The sequence below is a fragment of the Terrapene carolina genome, unplaced genomic scaffold (assembly GCF_002925995.2).
Source record: "Terrapene carolina triunguis isolate 2854851 unplaced genomic scaffold, T_m_triunguis-2.0 Scaffold30, whole genome shotgun sequence".
Classification (NCBI taxonomy): Eukaryota; Metazoa; Chordata; order Testudines; family Emydidae; genus Terrapene; species Terrapene triunguis.
The window spans coordinates 8,591,339-8,607,333 of NW_020664381.1; the positions used below are offsets into that span (position 1 = coordinate 8,591,339).

General features: G+C 40.3%; 1 protein-coding gene across 1 annotated transcript in view; it reads left to right on the forward strand.

Annotated features, from left to right (window-relative positions):
* LOC112118626 (synaptojanin-1-like) overlaps positions 1 to 15,995 on the forward strand; it is a 122,226-nt gene that overhangs the window by 66,684 nt on the left and 39,547 nt on the right. The window contains 8 exon segments of the mRNA XM_029911417.1: positions 1,157 to 1,297; positions 1,750 to 1,942; positions 3,099 to 3,257; positions 6,064 to 6,220; positions 6,609 to 6,726; positions 6,855 to 7,070; positions 9,421 to 9,499; positions 11,686 to 11,845. Of these exon segments, the coding sequence (XP_029767277.1) occupies positions 1,157 to 1,297; positions 1,750 to 1,942; positions 3,099 to 3,257; positions 6,064 to 6,220; positions 6,609 to 6,726; positions 6,855 to 7,070; positions 9,421 to 9,499; positions 11,686 to 11,845 (1,223 nt within the window).

Below are 15,995 nucleotides of genomic sequence, written 5' to 3' on the forward strand. Positions count from 1 at the left end.
CCCCCATTTACATTAATTCTTATGGGGAAATTGAATTCGCTTAATATTGTTTTGCTTAAAGTCACATTTTTCAGGAACATAACTACAATGTTAAGCAAGGAGTTACTGTACAAGACTGATCAGTGACAATCACTGTTACACTGTGACCCTAGAGTCTCTGGCCTCTCCCAAGAACTTCAGAACAGACCTGCCCTTCAAAAGTTGTGATTCTAACGTCTCAGTGGTCTTCCTGCTAAAGAGGAACTTTAGTGAGACTAAATCAACTGCCCAATCCTTGGGCTTCTCCTAGCTGTTTTAGTGAAAGATTTACTTCCTTCATATACCCAAAGGCAGCTTCCACTTATACAGTTTCCATCTCATTAAAAAGGCTGTCCGAAAGCTCCTCCCAAACAGTTTCATGTTTCAGACTCTTCCTGCGGCGAGACCAGCGAAGAGACTACATGATTCAGTTCCACATCAAGCTACCTCCTTTCTCCGTTCCTTTTTCAGGGGTCCCTTTCAAAGAGATGGAGAAGATGTTGCTTCTCTCATCAAATTTGGAGTAATAAAAGAGATCCCTCAGTATTGCCTGGGGAAAGGGGATTTTATTTTGATAATTTTATCATAAAAAAGGGGGAGGGGTAAAAGGGGGGGGCTTCTAATACTTCAGACTGGAGAAATCTGAATGAACATGTGAATGTTGAATTTTCGTATTGTGATGCTGACTGCTGTTATCCCTTCCCCAAATTAATAAGACTGGCCCCCACTGTGGAGGCAGGCACTAGACCTTGCTTATTTTTTTTCCTCTGTAAAATCTGTTGATTCCACTCCATTCCCACTATGAAAGCCCTTGTTCAGGCCCGGCTTATTTCTCATGCTGACAACTGCAGCCTCCTTTGGCCTACTGGACTTGCACTTTGCCTCCCCCTCATTCTGTACAAAATGTAGCTGCAAATGTCATCCACTTTGTTCACCACTGTAACCATGTCTAATCAGTCTTCAAATCCCTTCATTATTTCCCACATCAAGTTACATTTCTTGTCCTGCCCTTCAAGACCATTGACAATCTCTCTTTTGCCTACTTCATTGTTTTATACAATATCCTTTAAATGCAACACACTGTAGATATGTAGGTGTCTTTTTTTTTTTTTTAACTGCTTTTTTATCACACTGGTAGCACAACCAATCAGAAGCTGTGGGCTGCTGAACTGCAGAAGACCATCTCAAGAGATAACAAATATGTGCTGCTGGCTTCTGAGCAGTTGGTGGGCGTCTGTCTCTTTGTATTCATCAGACCCCAGCATGCTCCTTTTATCAGGTCAGTGAGCAGACAACTATACTAAAATTGGTATGCTTGCCAGACTGCTTTATGCTGCAAAATAAAACCCAACACAAGTGGTTTGCGAAGTGTGTGTATGGCTTGACACCAGCACTTAAGAAAAGCTGTTGCATTTCCTGTTAAAAGTAGTTGCTTAAATGCTGTAATCTTAAATTTGGAAATCTTGTACCTTGCCTGTAAGACTTGGAACGCATCCATATAGCCATGCCTTATCTGCTCAAAACCAGTTGATGTCTTTAAAACACTGTATTGCAATGTGATGATCATATTACTGATGATGAAATGATGTAAACATCCAACACCCTGTCATTATTTTGTACTTCTCCAGTTTCATTCAGTGACCGTTAGAGCTCTGTTTGAATGTCACTAATGGCTGCTAAATTTTGTCATTGATTTAAGGTTTAATAGTAAACATTTACATTATTTTTTAGGGATGTTGCTGTTGATACTGTAAAGACTGGTATGGGAGGAGCTACTGGCAATAAAGGTGCAGTAGCAATTCGAATGTTGTTTCATACGTCCAGTCTTTGCTTTGTCTGTAGTCACTTTGCTGCAGGGCAATCACAAGTCAAAGAGAGAAACGAAGACTACATAGAAATAGCCCGAAAACTCAGTTTCCCAATGGTAAGCAACAATGCTGTTCGGATTCCATAATAAAAGAAAAATTAAATCCTTAAGGCCATTAGGGCAGCTGCTGAGAGTGTGTGATACTTTAATTTTTAAAATGAGTCTAACAAAGATAATCTGCTAACAATCCAAGAGCATTACTCCTAAAACTTTAGCATGGTGTACTCTGCCATACATCCTACAGAAATTTTAAACATAAAGTAAATATTTGGAAATTTGAACAAATTGAAAAATGTTTTGTTGAATTCTAAGCTGTAAAAAAAAAAAAAAAAAAATCCAAGCAGTGATCACTAATTATAGTTTAGTTTTATAACTCTGCCTACTACTTAGTATTAGTATCATGCCTAAATTAACCTTCGCTAGTTTTCTGTGGCATTGTTTGAAGAGAGGGTTCCTTCCCCTTCAGCTTTCTCCTATTTCAGCCATATGAGATGGTCATGTTTCATTTTCTCTACAAGATGCTCAAACATGTATTGTCTCCACTGACAATTTCCAAGACCTGAATCGGGTTGTCTTAAATTGAAAGCAGACTAGATTGGCAAATTATATAAAGAGAGTGGGGAAAAATCAAACTCCAAAAAGAGAGGTACAAAAGAGACTCACCTAGTTAATTATTTGCTAGATAGGCCCCTGGCTTTGTTACAAAATATTGTTTGACACCTAAAGATCTTTCATCGCTGAAAAGTCTACAATCTACCCTGAACAGCAAAGCTGCCTTTCTCGCAGCGTATCATCTTAGTATGCCAAATGATCCCAGGGAAGTGGCTCTTTGTTCTTCTTAAAAAGCCTTTTGTGAGGCAGAGTTCAGGTTTCTCATTATAGCACCTTTTGAAACCAGAGCAGAATGATCAAATCTGTTAAAATCCAGTTCAGATAACGCTTGCATAAATGTGAGACTGTCATCTCATGAAATATTTTTTTCTTTCATTAATGTTCTGCACATGAGACTGTGTGTCTGGTTATCATATGGCTCCATCCAGATGATCAGTATCCACAAATGTGTATTTCACCCACCCCACCAGAAAACACATATGCAGATAGAAATTACATTGATTTTTAAGATTGAAAAGGCTCATAAAGTATTACTCACGCATCTAGATGTAGATTTCTGTCACACAGTTGTTTTTAATTTCAACGTGTATTTATTTTTCAGGGAAGGCTCCTCTTTTCCCATGACTATATATTTTGGTGCGGCGATTTTAATTATCGTATAGATCTTCCTAATGAGGACGTGAAGGAGTTAATTCGCCAGCAGAATTGGGATTCCCTTATTGCAGGAGATCAACTTGTCAACCAGAAAAATGCTGGACAGGTAACTCTTTAGAAAATGTTGCATTTAAGAGACCTTTATTTTTCATACTGTAACTCTTACTAAAGCCACTTCATGGGGGGGTACTTGTGCAAGATTGTTTCTGCATTGCATTGTTAACTTGTCACTTTTGTCCAGTCACCAGTCTGGAATAGGGTGGAGTGGAAAAACAATCAGTAGGATGTTTGTATCAGTTGCTCTGAAGAAATTGTTAGTAGTGCAACTACAATGACTAGCTTTGAGAATGAGATTTTTGATGTCCCTTATAAAAGAGAAACTTCATTGTCATCCAGTGAATAGTGTTTGGAGCATATTAAAGAGAAAACAGTAAAGGTTATCAAATGCAGTTGTCACAGCACTGGATTTTTAAAAGAGAGAATAGTAAAATCTTTTTTTTGGTAACACCACTTGTCGCATTCAAATTATGTTAATAGAATGAATATATTTGCTATCACCTACTTAGTAACGAGCAAATAGACACTGATAGCAGCTTCAAATCAAAGCATGGCTTTATTTAGGAACAAAAAGATTTTAGGGGGTTTATTGTAGCAAGGCTTCTGACATCAACTTTTTTTAGCATGTCATAGTCAAATTGACACTGGCAATGTAAAAATCATACTCCTGTGTGAAAGTGTTTTATCCCAATTGTTAAAGTATCAATGCATACTATAGTTGAAACATTAAACAAATATTTTTTCTATTTTTTTAGTTTATTTTGTGCGCTTGGCAACACTTTATTTATAGGTAGTTTCTCCTTTACCGGAGTTAGCTTTCCCTTATTTGTGTAGGTCTTTCACACAGCAACAGTGGAGAGAGAAACATTTTATAAAGGAATATTATAAAAACAAAAATCCTCAGGGAAATTCAGAGGTGTGCAAAGTAGCAGAAACTATTTAAATTAGGTTTTGTTTTGTTTTTTTAAATTAACTAGATTTCAAGTTGATTGTGTCCCTTCAAAACAAGAAAAGCAGGCAAATGCTGTATTTATGAGGTCAGCCTTTGGCTAGGGGATCAAAGTTAGATTCATATCTCAGGGTTCCTTTAATTTTATTGAGATTGCCAAACGCAAAACCAAGTTCAAAGTAGCAGTTGACTCAGAGTTCTTGCTTATGTAGCATACATTTCACCAGTGAGAAAGCTTCTCTGCCTTTTAGGGAAGCAGACTAATTGGTCTTACTTGTTATTGGGGAGAATTTCAAAAGTGCCTAAGAGATTTAGTGATGTTTAATAGGACCTATGCTCCTAAATTCTATAGGCACTCTTGACAGATTTCGCAGAATTCTCAGAATTTTTCATATTTTTGTGCTTTGATCAATAATACAACAGTATTATCTTCTTTTGCACTTATTGTACTTCTGCTCTTCCATGTCTCTTCCCTTTAGACATTTTTAAGACATTTTTGTTTTTAGTAACTTGTTGGGAGACATTGATGGGATGCATCTTCTGTCCAGGCAAGCACCTCTGATGTAAACATTTCTGCTTAGAAATATAGATGTTGCTATAGTGGGATAGACCAATCTATGTAGATCAGTGTCTAGTCCTAGTATTTGTTCACACAGCGCCGGCAAAGTGCAACACAAGGATGTGATTTGTAGAATGTGCTAGCATGTTGTGTTCTAATTGTCCCATATAGACCCTGCTGGCACACTCTAAAACAGGGGTCTCAAAGTCAAATGACCATGAGGGCCGCATGAGGACTAGTGCATTGGCCCGAGGGCCACATCACTGACACCCACCCCTTGCTGCCCCCGGCCCTGCCCCCACTCCACCCCTTCCCTTCCCTGCCCCCAGGGGATACAGGAGGGGTGCGGGGTGTGATGGGGGCTCAGGGCAGGGAGTTGAGGTGCAAGAGGGGTGCGGGGTGTGATGGGGGCTCAGGGCAGGGAGTTGAGGTGCAGGAGGTGTGCAGAGTACGGCAGGGGGCTCAGGGCAGGGAATTGGGGTGTGGGGTGCAGGAGGGGTGAGGGGTGCGGCGGGGGTTGGGGTGCAGGATGTGGCAGGGGGCTCAGGGCAGGGAGTTGGGGTGTGGGAGGATGTGGCAGGGGGCTCCGGACAGGGGGGTGCGGGCTCCGGCCCGGCGCCGCTTACCTAGAGCGGCTCCGGGGTGGCAGCACCGCACACCGTGGCCAGGGCAGGCTCGCTCCCTGCCTGCCTGCCCTGGCCCCACTCAGCTGCTTCCTGGAGCGGAGCAGAGCGGGAGCCCTGGGGGGGGGGAGGGCACCATGTGCTGCTCTTGCTCCTCCAGGTACCTCCCCCAAAGCTCCCATTGGCCGCTGTTCCCCTCTACTGTTTCCCCCCACCCCCACCCGGGGCTGCAGGGACATAGTTCCAGCCGCTTCAGGGAGTGGTGCGGGGCTCGCGGGGGGGCGTGGGGAGCTTGGCGGGCTGCACGAAAGAACCCCGCAGGCCGCATGTTTGAGACCCCTGCTCTAAAAGGTACCTAGTTCACGCTGAGGTAGTTCTATTTCATACAGGACTACATTAATGTAAACTACATACCTTTTTAGACAGTGCCAGCAGAGTCTACATGGGCAGTTAGAGCACAGCACATTAGTGGCTTTACGAATCGCACCCCTCTGGTATGCTTTGCTGTGCCATATAGACAAATTCTTAGACGTTGGCTGATGCAGGATGCATTCAAAAGTTAGAATATGAAGATGGATTCACATTCTTCTGAGAGACACGGTTGGGCTCATTTTTTTCCCACTGTTGAAAGAAGACAGAATTTTGATTAGTTTCAGGAAGTTTTCCACAATGATTTCCCATTTTTTGTCTTTTAGTATAACTCAAAATGTCTTTGTTTATGCAGATCTTTAGGGGATTTTTAGAGGGAAAGATAACTTTTGCACCTACATACAAATATGACTTGTTTTCTGATGACTATGACACCAGTGAAAAATGTCGCACGCCAGCATGGACAGATCGGATTCTTTGGAGAAGAAGAAAATGGCCATTTGACCGATCAGGTTTGAGAGTTTACATAAGTTTAATTCAATATGAATTTAAATTACTTATACTAGCTTTCCAGCAGTATTCATAATTCCTAAAATGTTTCAGGATTACTACTGAATTCACACCAGAAAAAAGTAATTGTTCATTTTGTTAGATCATTTCAACAAGAAAGTATGTATAGCCCTCGCTCTTCTTTACATGCCCGCCTTTGTTTTTTGTGTGTAATGTTGCATGGCAGTAGCCAGAGCTCAATATCAGTTACTGGCATTTGTGTAAAGTAAAAGAGCCTCCAATTTTCCCCATCCTGTTTTCAGTTTGGTTTAATATCTAGATTTTTTTTTTTTTTTTTAGCCTGTCTGTGCGGTCACTCTTGTTTTTTGTTTTCTTTTATGCTTATTATAGCTGAAGACCTGGATCTTCTGAATGCTAGTTTTCAGGATGAAAGTAATATCCTTTACACATGGAATCCTGGTACTTTGTTGCACTATGGAAGAGCAGAGCTGAAAACATCTGATCATAGGTTTAAACTTTACTTTCTGTATTACTCTTTAACCATCTAAAATATAATGCTTTTGCTTTATTATTGTGTTCCTCAGGCACTCTGATGTTTTCTAACTTTTCATATATATGTATGTATATTTCTTTAAGGCCTGTTGTTGCATTGATTGACATAGATATATTTGAAGTTGAGGCAGAAGAGAGACAGAAAATTTATAAGGAGGTGATTGCTGTGCAGGGACCACCTGATGGTACTGTAATGGTCTCCATCAAAAGCTCTTCACCAGAAGAAAACTATTTTGATGATAACTTGATTGATGAACTTCTTCAGAAGTTTGCAGCCTATGGTGAAGTTATACTTATAAGGTTAGAACACTTCTGTTTACCATTTAACCAATACTCTTTATTATTATTTATCAACTTTCTTATCAACTTTCTGAACTGACTTTCTTAGGATGCATTTGTGTTCTTATTTACTTCATTGTTTGAATTTAGACATTTTCTCAATTCTATCTGTTTAAATTGTGGCCAATGATGAGAGCAATCAATATTTAGTGGGTTTTTTTGTTTGTTTTTTTATAAAGTGCCGTATTCCATTCTCCATCCAGAAGAGATGAAAAAAATTGTAAAGCAAAAAATTGGCAGTGGGTTCTATTTTTTACCCCTCCCTTAAACTTAATTTCAAAATATTAACCTTTTGGAAACTATTTCCCATGGAAACTAATTTGGTATCTGGCCAGTGGAGGGTGGGCCATATCATGACTTGGGAGCGGAATTTAAATATGCGCCTAGATAGGCTCTGTGCAAGAAAACTTCCTAGCAGCCAAGGGGAAATAGATGGGGACATTGGTGTGCATAGAAGGACCTAAGAAAGGAGAAAAGAGCTCTTGCTGAGTGGCATGGAAGGAATAGAGATTTGTGGTGATTTTATTGCATTATGCTAAGAACAATTCCATTCATCTTCAGTGTTCAAAGGGTTGAAAAGATACAATTTTAAAATAGGATCTAGCAAAAGTCAATAATTTGACACTGGGGACAAACGTGGTAAAAACCGATGAGCAACTAAGTCCATCTGTAGTCTCTGGGACAGGTGGCAGATGATAAAAACATCAATTCTTATGAAACTGAATATAAAGGGAAATAGAAGATACAGAGTAGAAAAAAGTCAGTTTGTAATTTTAATCTTGTTAAATGAGTCCTCAAACAGGTCAGTTTGACTTCAAGTGGCATCTTGACACAAACCTGAAGTGAAGAAGGAAACCAAAATCATGGTTGTTGACAGGGAAGTGAGATTTAAAAGATCTAGAGGAGTCCCTATTTCTGACTCTTCTCTTGTCTTCTGTTTTGCTTTCTCCTTTTCGTTTCTATCCACTACCCACTGGTGGAGGGTGGATTTGTCATGTTCCCTGCTCAGTTATCTGTTGGCAACCTGGATGCATCTTTGGTGGCAACTAATTTATCAGTAGCCAGAGAAGCTGTCCAGCTTAGTAGTAATGCTTTATCAATGGAGACAGCTGAAAGGGAAATTCATGAGGCTTACGTAACCTAGTCTTATGATCATTTCCTTTTGCAGCCTTACCATGTCTATATTTATCTGAATACATCAGTGAACGAGGACAGACACTGATGGATTTTAAGCAGGAGGCTGCAACTTTATTAATCTCAATGCTGGGAAGGGTTGCTACCCACCCTGTCACCCATACTTTCACATACCAGAAAAATTTAAGTGGTTCTAGAGCAGTGGTTCTCAAAGCCGGTCTGCTGCTTGTTCAGGGAAAGCCCGTGGCAGGCTGGGCCGGTTTGTTTACCTGCCGCATCCGCAGGTTCGGCCGATCGCAGCTTCCACTGGCCGCGGTTCGCCGCTCCAGGCCAATGGGGGCTGCGGGAAACGGCTCAGGCCGAGGGGTGTGCTGCCCGCAAAGGCTAGGAGGGAGCCTGCCAGCCCTGCTGCGCGGTGCCATCAACCAGACAGTCAATGGTCTGGTCAGCAGTGCTGGCCAGAGCCACCAGGATCCCTTTTGTACTGGGTGTTCCGATCGAAAACCAGACACCTGGTCACCCTAGTCCCCATTGAAATCATGTGGAGTAGCTTGTAGGACCAGCGCTGTAGTCAGATCCTGCAAGGTGCTGAGAGCCCTTCCATTAATCCAGTAGGAGGAGTAGAAGGAATTAAACACCTTGCAGGTTCAAGCCCTTATGCCCTCCTTTCTTTCTTATAGGGTCTTATTTGTTCTCATATGGCATAAAGCCCAAGATATATGTAAGGAAAAGGCTTTGATGATGAGTGGATAGTAAAACCGAACTTTATATATAAAAATAAAGCAAAGAAAATTGCATCTAATATACTGTACTCGTACAGACAGATAATACGATTTGACATATGCCACAATATGATTTAACTTTGAGTACTTTAGGCAGATATCTAATAATGTGCCACAGCAGTGTTTCCTAAGAGGGAAATAAAAATTGTACTGTATGATTTTCATTTGTACTGTCTTTTGTCTTCTGGTTTAAAGTAATAACAGATTATGGAAACTATGAACCAAATAAATAGGCTTATTTTTAAAATGGAAAATTTTAATTTATTTTTGCCTTGATTTTTTTTATTGCTTCATTTACGAAGGTTTATAAGATAAGATAGTCAATAGATGATAGATAACAAAGTAGTTCAATCATATTTTGTCATTTCAACATTATCTGTCAATGTACTTTGAAGGTTTGTAGAAGACAAAATGTGGGTAACATTTTTGGAAGGAAGCTCCGCTTTGAGCGCTTTGGACCTGAATGGTACTGAGGTAAAGTACAAATTACTGAAATTATCTGTAGTTTGCTAAATTGTAATTCTTTAAGCACTGTGTGGTTTTCAGGTTTTCTAGATAAATGTTTCTTAGCAGATTAACACTCAGCATGCAGATTTGTAACATATACTCTCTCCTTTTGAATTTGATTTCATTATCACTCAGCAATTTAACTATGGTAAACTGCATTTTGCAAATAAGCAGCATTAGCAGGAGAACAACTTGTTAACGTGCAACTTCTGCCAAGCATTTATGTACTTCAATCCCATTTACTTCTATGGGATTCAAGTACATACTTTATGCTTTGCTTAATAGATATGAACTTAAGCCCGACTTTAGGTTCTTTGCTGAACTGGAACCTTCGTGTAAATATGGGGCCATATTTAGTCCTAGCAGAAGCAGACAGAACTCATTTGAAGTCATTGTCACCCGTGTTTAGTAATTTAAGCTGCTATACCAGTTGTAAAAGTGCCTATATCTAAGTAGATCCCAGGCCAAATGGATGAGGTTCTTTGGCTTGTGTTATGGAGGAGATCAGACTAGATCGGGGTGGGACAAACTACGGCCCACGGGAGCGTCCTGCCCGGTCCCCGAGCTCCTGGCCCGGGAGGCTAGCCCCCAGCTCCTCCCCTGCTGTCCCCTCTCCCCCGCAGCCTCAGCTCGCTCGCTGCGCCGCCGGCGCAATGCTCTGGGCGGCGGGGCTGTGAGCTCCTGGGGCAGCGCAGCTGCAGAGCCCGGCCTGACCCAGTGCTCTGTGCTGCATGGTGGCGGCGGCGGTGGAGGCAGCGTGGCCCGGTTCCATCCGGGCGGCGCGGCCGTAGCAGCACCAGCCACTGGTCCAGGCAACGCAGTAAGGGGGCAGGGAGCAGGGAGCAGGGGGGGTTGGATAGAGGGCTGAGGAGTCCAGGGTGGTGGTTGGGGGGGGGGGGGGGCAGGGGGGGGGGGGGGGAGGGGGCAGGAGTCCCAGGGGAGGGGCAGATAGGAGGGGGACCGGGCCACGACCCCCTCCCCTAACCGGCCCTCCATACAATTTACGAAACCCAATGCAGCTCTCATGCCCGCCCCTGGACTAGATGATCATAATTATCCCTCTGGCCTTAAAATCTGATATCTTAACTTCTATTAATATTTATTTTTCTGCAAATGAATTCACTTTTTTATAGTTCAAAGGATGAAAAAAAATGAGGTTTTTGGTTTTTTTTTTTTTACTGGTTTGATACATTTGTTTTTTAAGCAAATAATCAAAGAAAAGTAAGTGTCCTGAGACTACAGTGTGGACTAGGCTCTCATTTTTATGGTAGAGTATATTATTAATCCAAAATTTAGCACTCCTGTGCATAGATGCTGGAACTAGGGGTTCGGGGGGTGCTGCAGCACCCCCTGGCTTGAAGTGGTTTCCATTATATACAGGGTTCACAGTTTGGTTCAGTGGCTCTCAGCAATCCTGACCCTATTAAAGTTGTTGGGGAATTTTGCCATTGGTTTCACTGGGACGAGGATTTCACCTGTGGTACATAGTAACCTCTATTCAGGTTTGGAATTGGCTAGATCCCTAATAAGACTTTGTTCTTGTAATCTGATCTTCACAGGTAGACTCTTATAACTTTGAAGTCACTGAGGCGCCACACAGGGAGTAGGAGTTCAATTCATGGGTCAGATTGCAGGATTGAATCCTAACATTGTATCAGTCCATATTACAGAATCATCACGATTTGCTTAGCTCAAAATTAAGGCTGACTGTCATGACAAAAAAAGGGAAAATAATGCTTTTGTCAGAGTGAAGAATGCAAAAGTCATACTTTAATTTTTTTTAAATGCAGACAATAGTTTTACATTTATTTTTAATTAGAAAAGTATTAAATAGTTGTAATTAATAGTTAAAAAGCAAGTGAAGATGTCAAAATGTCAAAAAAGAAACAAATCGGTCAAAACTCTTGGAACACACTTGCTGTGTAGTAGGAAGATGAGAATGAAAAAGATCATGCCTTTTCATAAAAAGCCCCAAAAATCATTGTTTTGTCACAGAAATCCTGAAAAACGTAGAGGCTTGTTCATAATATTCTGTATAGCAGAATGTGCTTTTTGTGTTTCTGTATTTTTTTTATTTAGATCCCTGACTTTTAGTGCTTAGTTGTTAATTTTTGTACTTGGAGTGTGTCTTTTTTTATCATGTGGAAATTCAGCTTTTAGGAAGGATCATAAACATTAACTTGAAAAACTCAGACTGGATCAGAAGTTTGGAAGAGGAGATGAATCTAGAGAAGATGGTTGGATTGCCTTCATCAACCAGCTCCACTTTGCTTTGTGAAGATGCTGAGATTTCTGCAGACTATGATATGGAAGGTCTGAATCAAATTAACTTCTTTCCATCCTAGATATATTACTTAATTAAATTGTTTAAGAGATGTATAGATTTATTTTAACTTTATGCCAAACAATCCAAAGGTGATCAATTTAAAAATCAGAGACTCTCCAGCAACATATGCATAGCTTGCAGAGCAATGTTAGTTTTGGTTTCAGTTTGCACTGTATCTGTGCTAGTGGCTTTGATTAATTTGCCACCATTTTTTTTTTCTAGATTTGCTGGGTATTGTTCAGAGGCATAGGAGGCACTGGGAATAAAAGCTGAGGTTTTCAAAGGGTTTTAATTAGGGCTGTCGATTAATCGCAGTTAACTCACGCGATTAACGCCCAAAAAATTAATTGAGATTAAAAAATTACTCGTGATTAGTCGCAGTGTTAAACAATAGAATGCCAATTGAAATTTATTAAATATTTTTGGGTGTCTTTCTACATTTTCAGATATATTGATTTCTATTACAACACACAATACAAAGTGCACAGTGCTCACTTTATATTATTATTTTTTATTACAAATATTTCCACCGTAAAAATGATAAACAAAAGAAATAGTATTTTTCAATCCACCTCATATAAGTACTCTAGTGCAATCTCTTTATCGTGAAAGTGTAACTTACAAATGTAGTTTTGTTTTGTTTTTTGTTACGTAACTATACTCAAAAACAAAACCATGTAAAACTTTACAAGTCCACTCAGTCCTACTTCTTGTTCAGCCAATCGCTAAGACAAACAAGTTTGTTTACATTTACGGGAGATACTGCTGCCTGCTTCTTATTTACAATGTCACCTAAAAGTGAGAACAGGCGTTCACATAGCACTTTTGTAGCTGGCGTTGCAAGGTATTTATGTGCCAGATATGCTAAACCTTCGTATGTCCCTTCATGCTTTGGCCACCATATCAGGGGACATGCTTCCATGCTGATGATGCTCATTTAAAAACAAATAATGTATTAAATTTGTGACTCAACTCCTTGGGGGAGAATTGTATGTCTCCTGTTCTGTTTTATCTGCATTCTGCCATATATTTCATGTTATACGTCTTGGATGATGACCCAGTGCATGTTCATTTTAAGAACACTTTCACAGCAGATTTGACAAAATGCAAAGAAGGTACCAATGTCGGATTTCTAAAAATAGCTACAGCACTCGACCCAAGGTTTAAGAATCTGAAGTGCCATCCAAAACCTGAGAGGGATGAGGTGTGGAGCATGCTTTCAGAAGTCTTAAAAGAGCAACACTAGGATGCGGAAACTACAGAACCCGAACCACCAAAAAAGAAAATCAACGTTCTGCTGGTGGCATCTGATTCAGATGATGAAAATGAACATGCATCGGTCCACTCTGCTTTGGATTGTTATCAAGCAGAACCCATGTACTCGAATGGTGGTTGAAGCAAGAAGGACATATGAATCTTTAGCACATCTGGCACATAAATATCTTGCAACACCAGCTACAATGGTGCCATGGGAACACCTGTTCTCACTTTCAGGTGACATTGTAAGCAAGAAGCGGGCAGCATTATCTCCTGCAAATTGTAACCAAACTTGTTTGTCTGAGCAATTGGCTGAAGTAGGACTGAGTGTACTTGTAGGCTCTAAAGTTTTACATCATTTTATTTTTGAACGCAGTTATTTTTTGTACATAATTCTACATTTTTACGTTCAACTTTCATGATAGAGATTGCACTACAGTACTTGTATTAGATTAATTGAAATATACAATTTCTTTTTTTACAGTGCAAATATTTGTAATAAAAATAAATAATTTGAGCACTGTATACTTTGTATTCTGTGTTGTAATTGAAATCAAATATATTTGAAAATGTAGAAAACATCCAAAAATATTTAAATAAATGGTATTCTGTTATTGTTTAACAATGCAATTAATCATGATTTTAATTTTTTTAATCGCTTGGCAGCCCTAGTTTTAATGAAATTAGGCTTCCAACTCCCATTGAAATGCAATGAGTGGGGCACCTAACTCTCTTAATCTACTTTGAAAATACCAGATAAAATGACCAGAGTGAATTTAGGTATGTAAAGTGGCTGATTTTATACCTTGATCAAAAGAGGAAAAATGTTGACTCTTACGATGGAAGGAAATTAGGTTCCTTTGATTTTAAAATAGCAGTTACCCCCGTTATCAGCATCCTCCATAAGAGGTTTGATAGTTTACAGAATGGCCTTTCTTTTTTTTTTTTCATTGTGGGAAGAAAGGGATCTAATAACCAGCCAAATGAAGACTATAGTCGTATGTGTTACTGATTAAATAGGATTCCTCCTCTGGTTATCTGGCTCAGAGAGTAGATATATTTGAAAATAGGTACAGTATTGCTAATGTTCACATTGTCTCTGGAAGAAAGACAAGAGGCAGTGGATGTGGTTTAATTAAGCCACAACTTTATTCACTTAACATATCTGTGAATAATAATAAGCACCTGCACTGTCTACCTGCCACACCTACTGCCTATGAAATTGTGACATCTTGACCTAATCTCTTTACCTACTTCACCAGGTCCTTGACCTGCTCTCTAGAAAGTCAAAAACCCACCCCAAATTTGCCAATCTAGTGATGGGGGGGACGGGGGAATTCCTTTCTAGCCCCAAAAAGAAAAATAGTGAACTAGCGCAAGCCCACAGCCGGTCTTGAAACCAGGTCCTGCTCTGTTCACATTAGAGGGAGGGTGAGTGGTGCAGATCAATGACTGAGGAGAAAGAGTGTGAATTCCTTCCAGAATACATAGGGTATAAATACCTCTCCCTTCCCCCAGTCCATATGGTGGGTCAGTGCCCCCACCAGGTTCAGCCATTTCCAGTTCTCCCCTTGATGCTGCTCGGGTTAGTCTGTTCACTTTTCCCGCCTTCATAACCCAAATGCAGTAGGGACATTTAACGGAGCCCCAGGCTCACTTTCCTGCTGTCCAGACAACGATCCACTGCATTAAGTTGCAGTGAGCACGTTTTGGTACTCAGGAAAAGATTTGTTATGGCTAAGAAGGTACTGTACTGAAGAGGAAGACTTCAGGTCACTGTACTGATATCCTGAGGTTTCACTCAAGCTACAAGAAAGAGAATTGGTCAAGCAGGATTGGCAATTTTTGAATGTGCTAGAGGGGAAGTAGAAGACTTCCAGATCATACCAGACCTTCCTATACTGTCTGAAGAAGTTGAGTATGTCAAAAAGAGCTGAACGCACATGATTTCATCATCTGTATTCATATTCCCTAACTGACTGTGAGTTGTATTCTCTGGCTGCAGTTTGTTTATTTGACAACTCAAAGTTGTTAATGCAGCTTTTTGTTTATGATGGTCAATGAAGAGATTTTACCAGAGAATTGGATGAGTCTTGAACAGTAGAACTGAGTTGATCTCCATTTTTCTTTCATTAATTGGTCTGTTCGTTTTTTAGACTCTCAATTTCAATACCGTATTTTTTCTTTCCAGACCTTTGAAGTAGTTTAATAGATTCTACTGTCTTTGTGGATTTATATCATTACTGGTTTCCTAAACAAAGGTCTATTCTGTTGCTTGGCCCACCCAAGTTTAGACACGAGCTATGGGGGTGGGTGGGTACTGTTTAAGTATTAATACAAAGAAGAATACATTTCTGCAGCCCAGTGTCTTCAACAATTCTGATAAGTATGGGATATTGCCTTCATTGGCAGTTTCTAGAGATATTTCAGAGCTGCAGCAGAGCTTGTACTGGCCATACTCCCTTCTGTGGCTTGCTGCCAGATACTCTGCCTCTGGCTGGCTTAGAACAGGCGGGGCATAATTCGCCCTCCAAAGAACCTGTAAAAGCTGCCTTCCATATGGAACACTATGATTTAGCCTGGTGTTTGTGAGATAACCCTGTCACACAGGGTGTGGGTGGGATTCTGGCAGGGAGGCATTTGCTGTAGTATCACACATGGTACTGTGCCCAAACCATTTACAGCTTTTATTGATTAAAAATGGCATCTTAAATTCCACCCGGAAATTAATGAAGAGCAAGTGCAGATCTCCTAGTACTGGTATGAGTTCTTTGCATGAAGAACTGCTTTGTAAGTAGACAGCTGTGTTCTACACTATTTAAGCTTCCTAATTACTGTAAAGTTCTATGTAGAACATACTATTGAAAAGATTCATACACT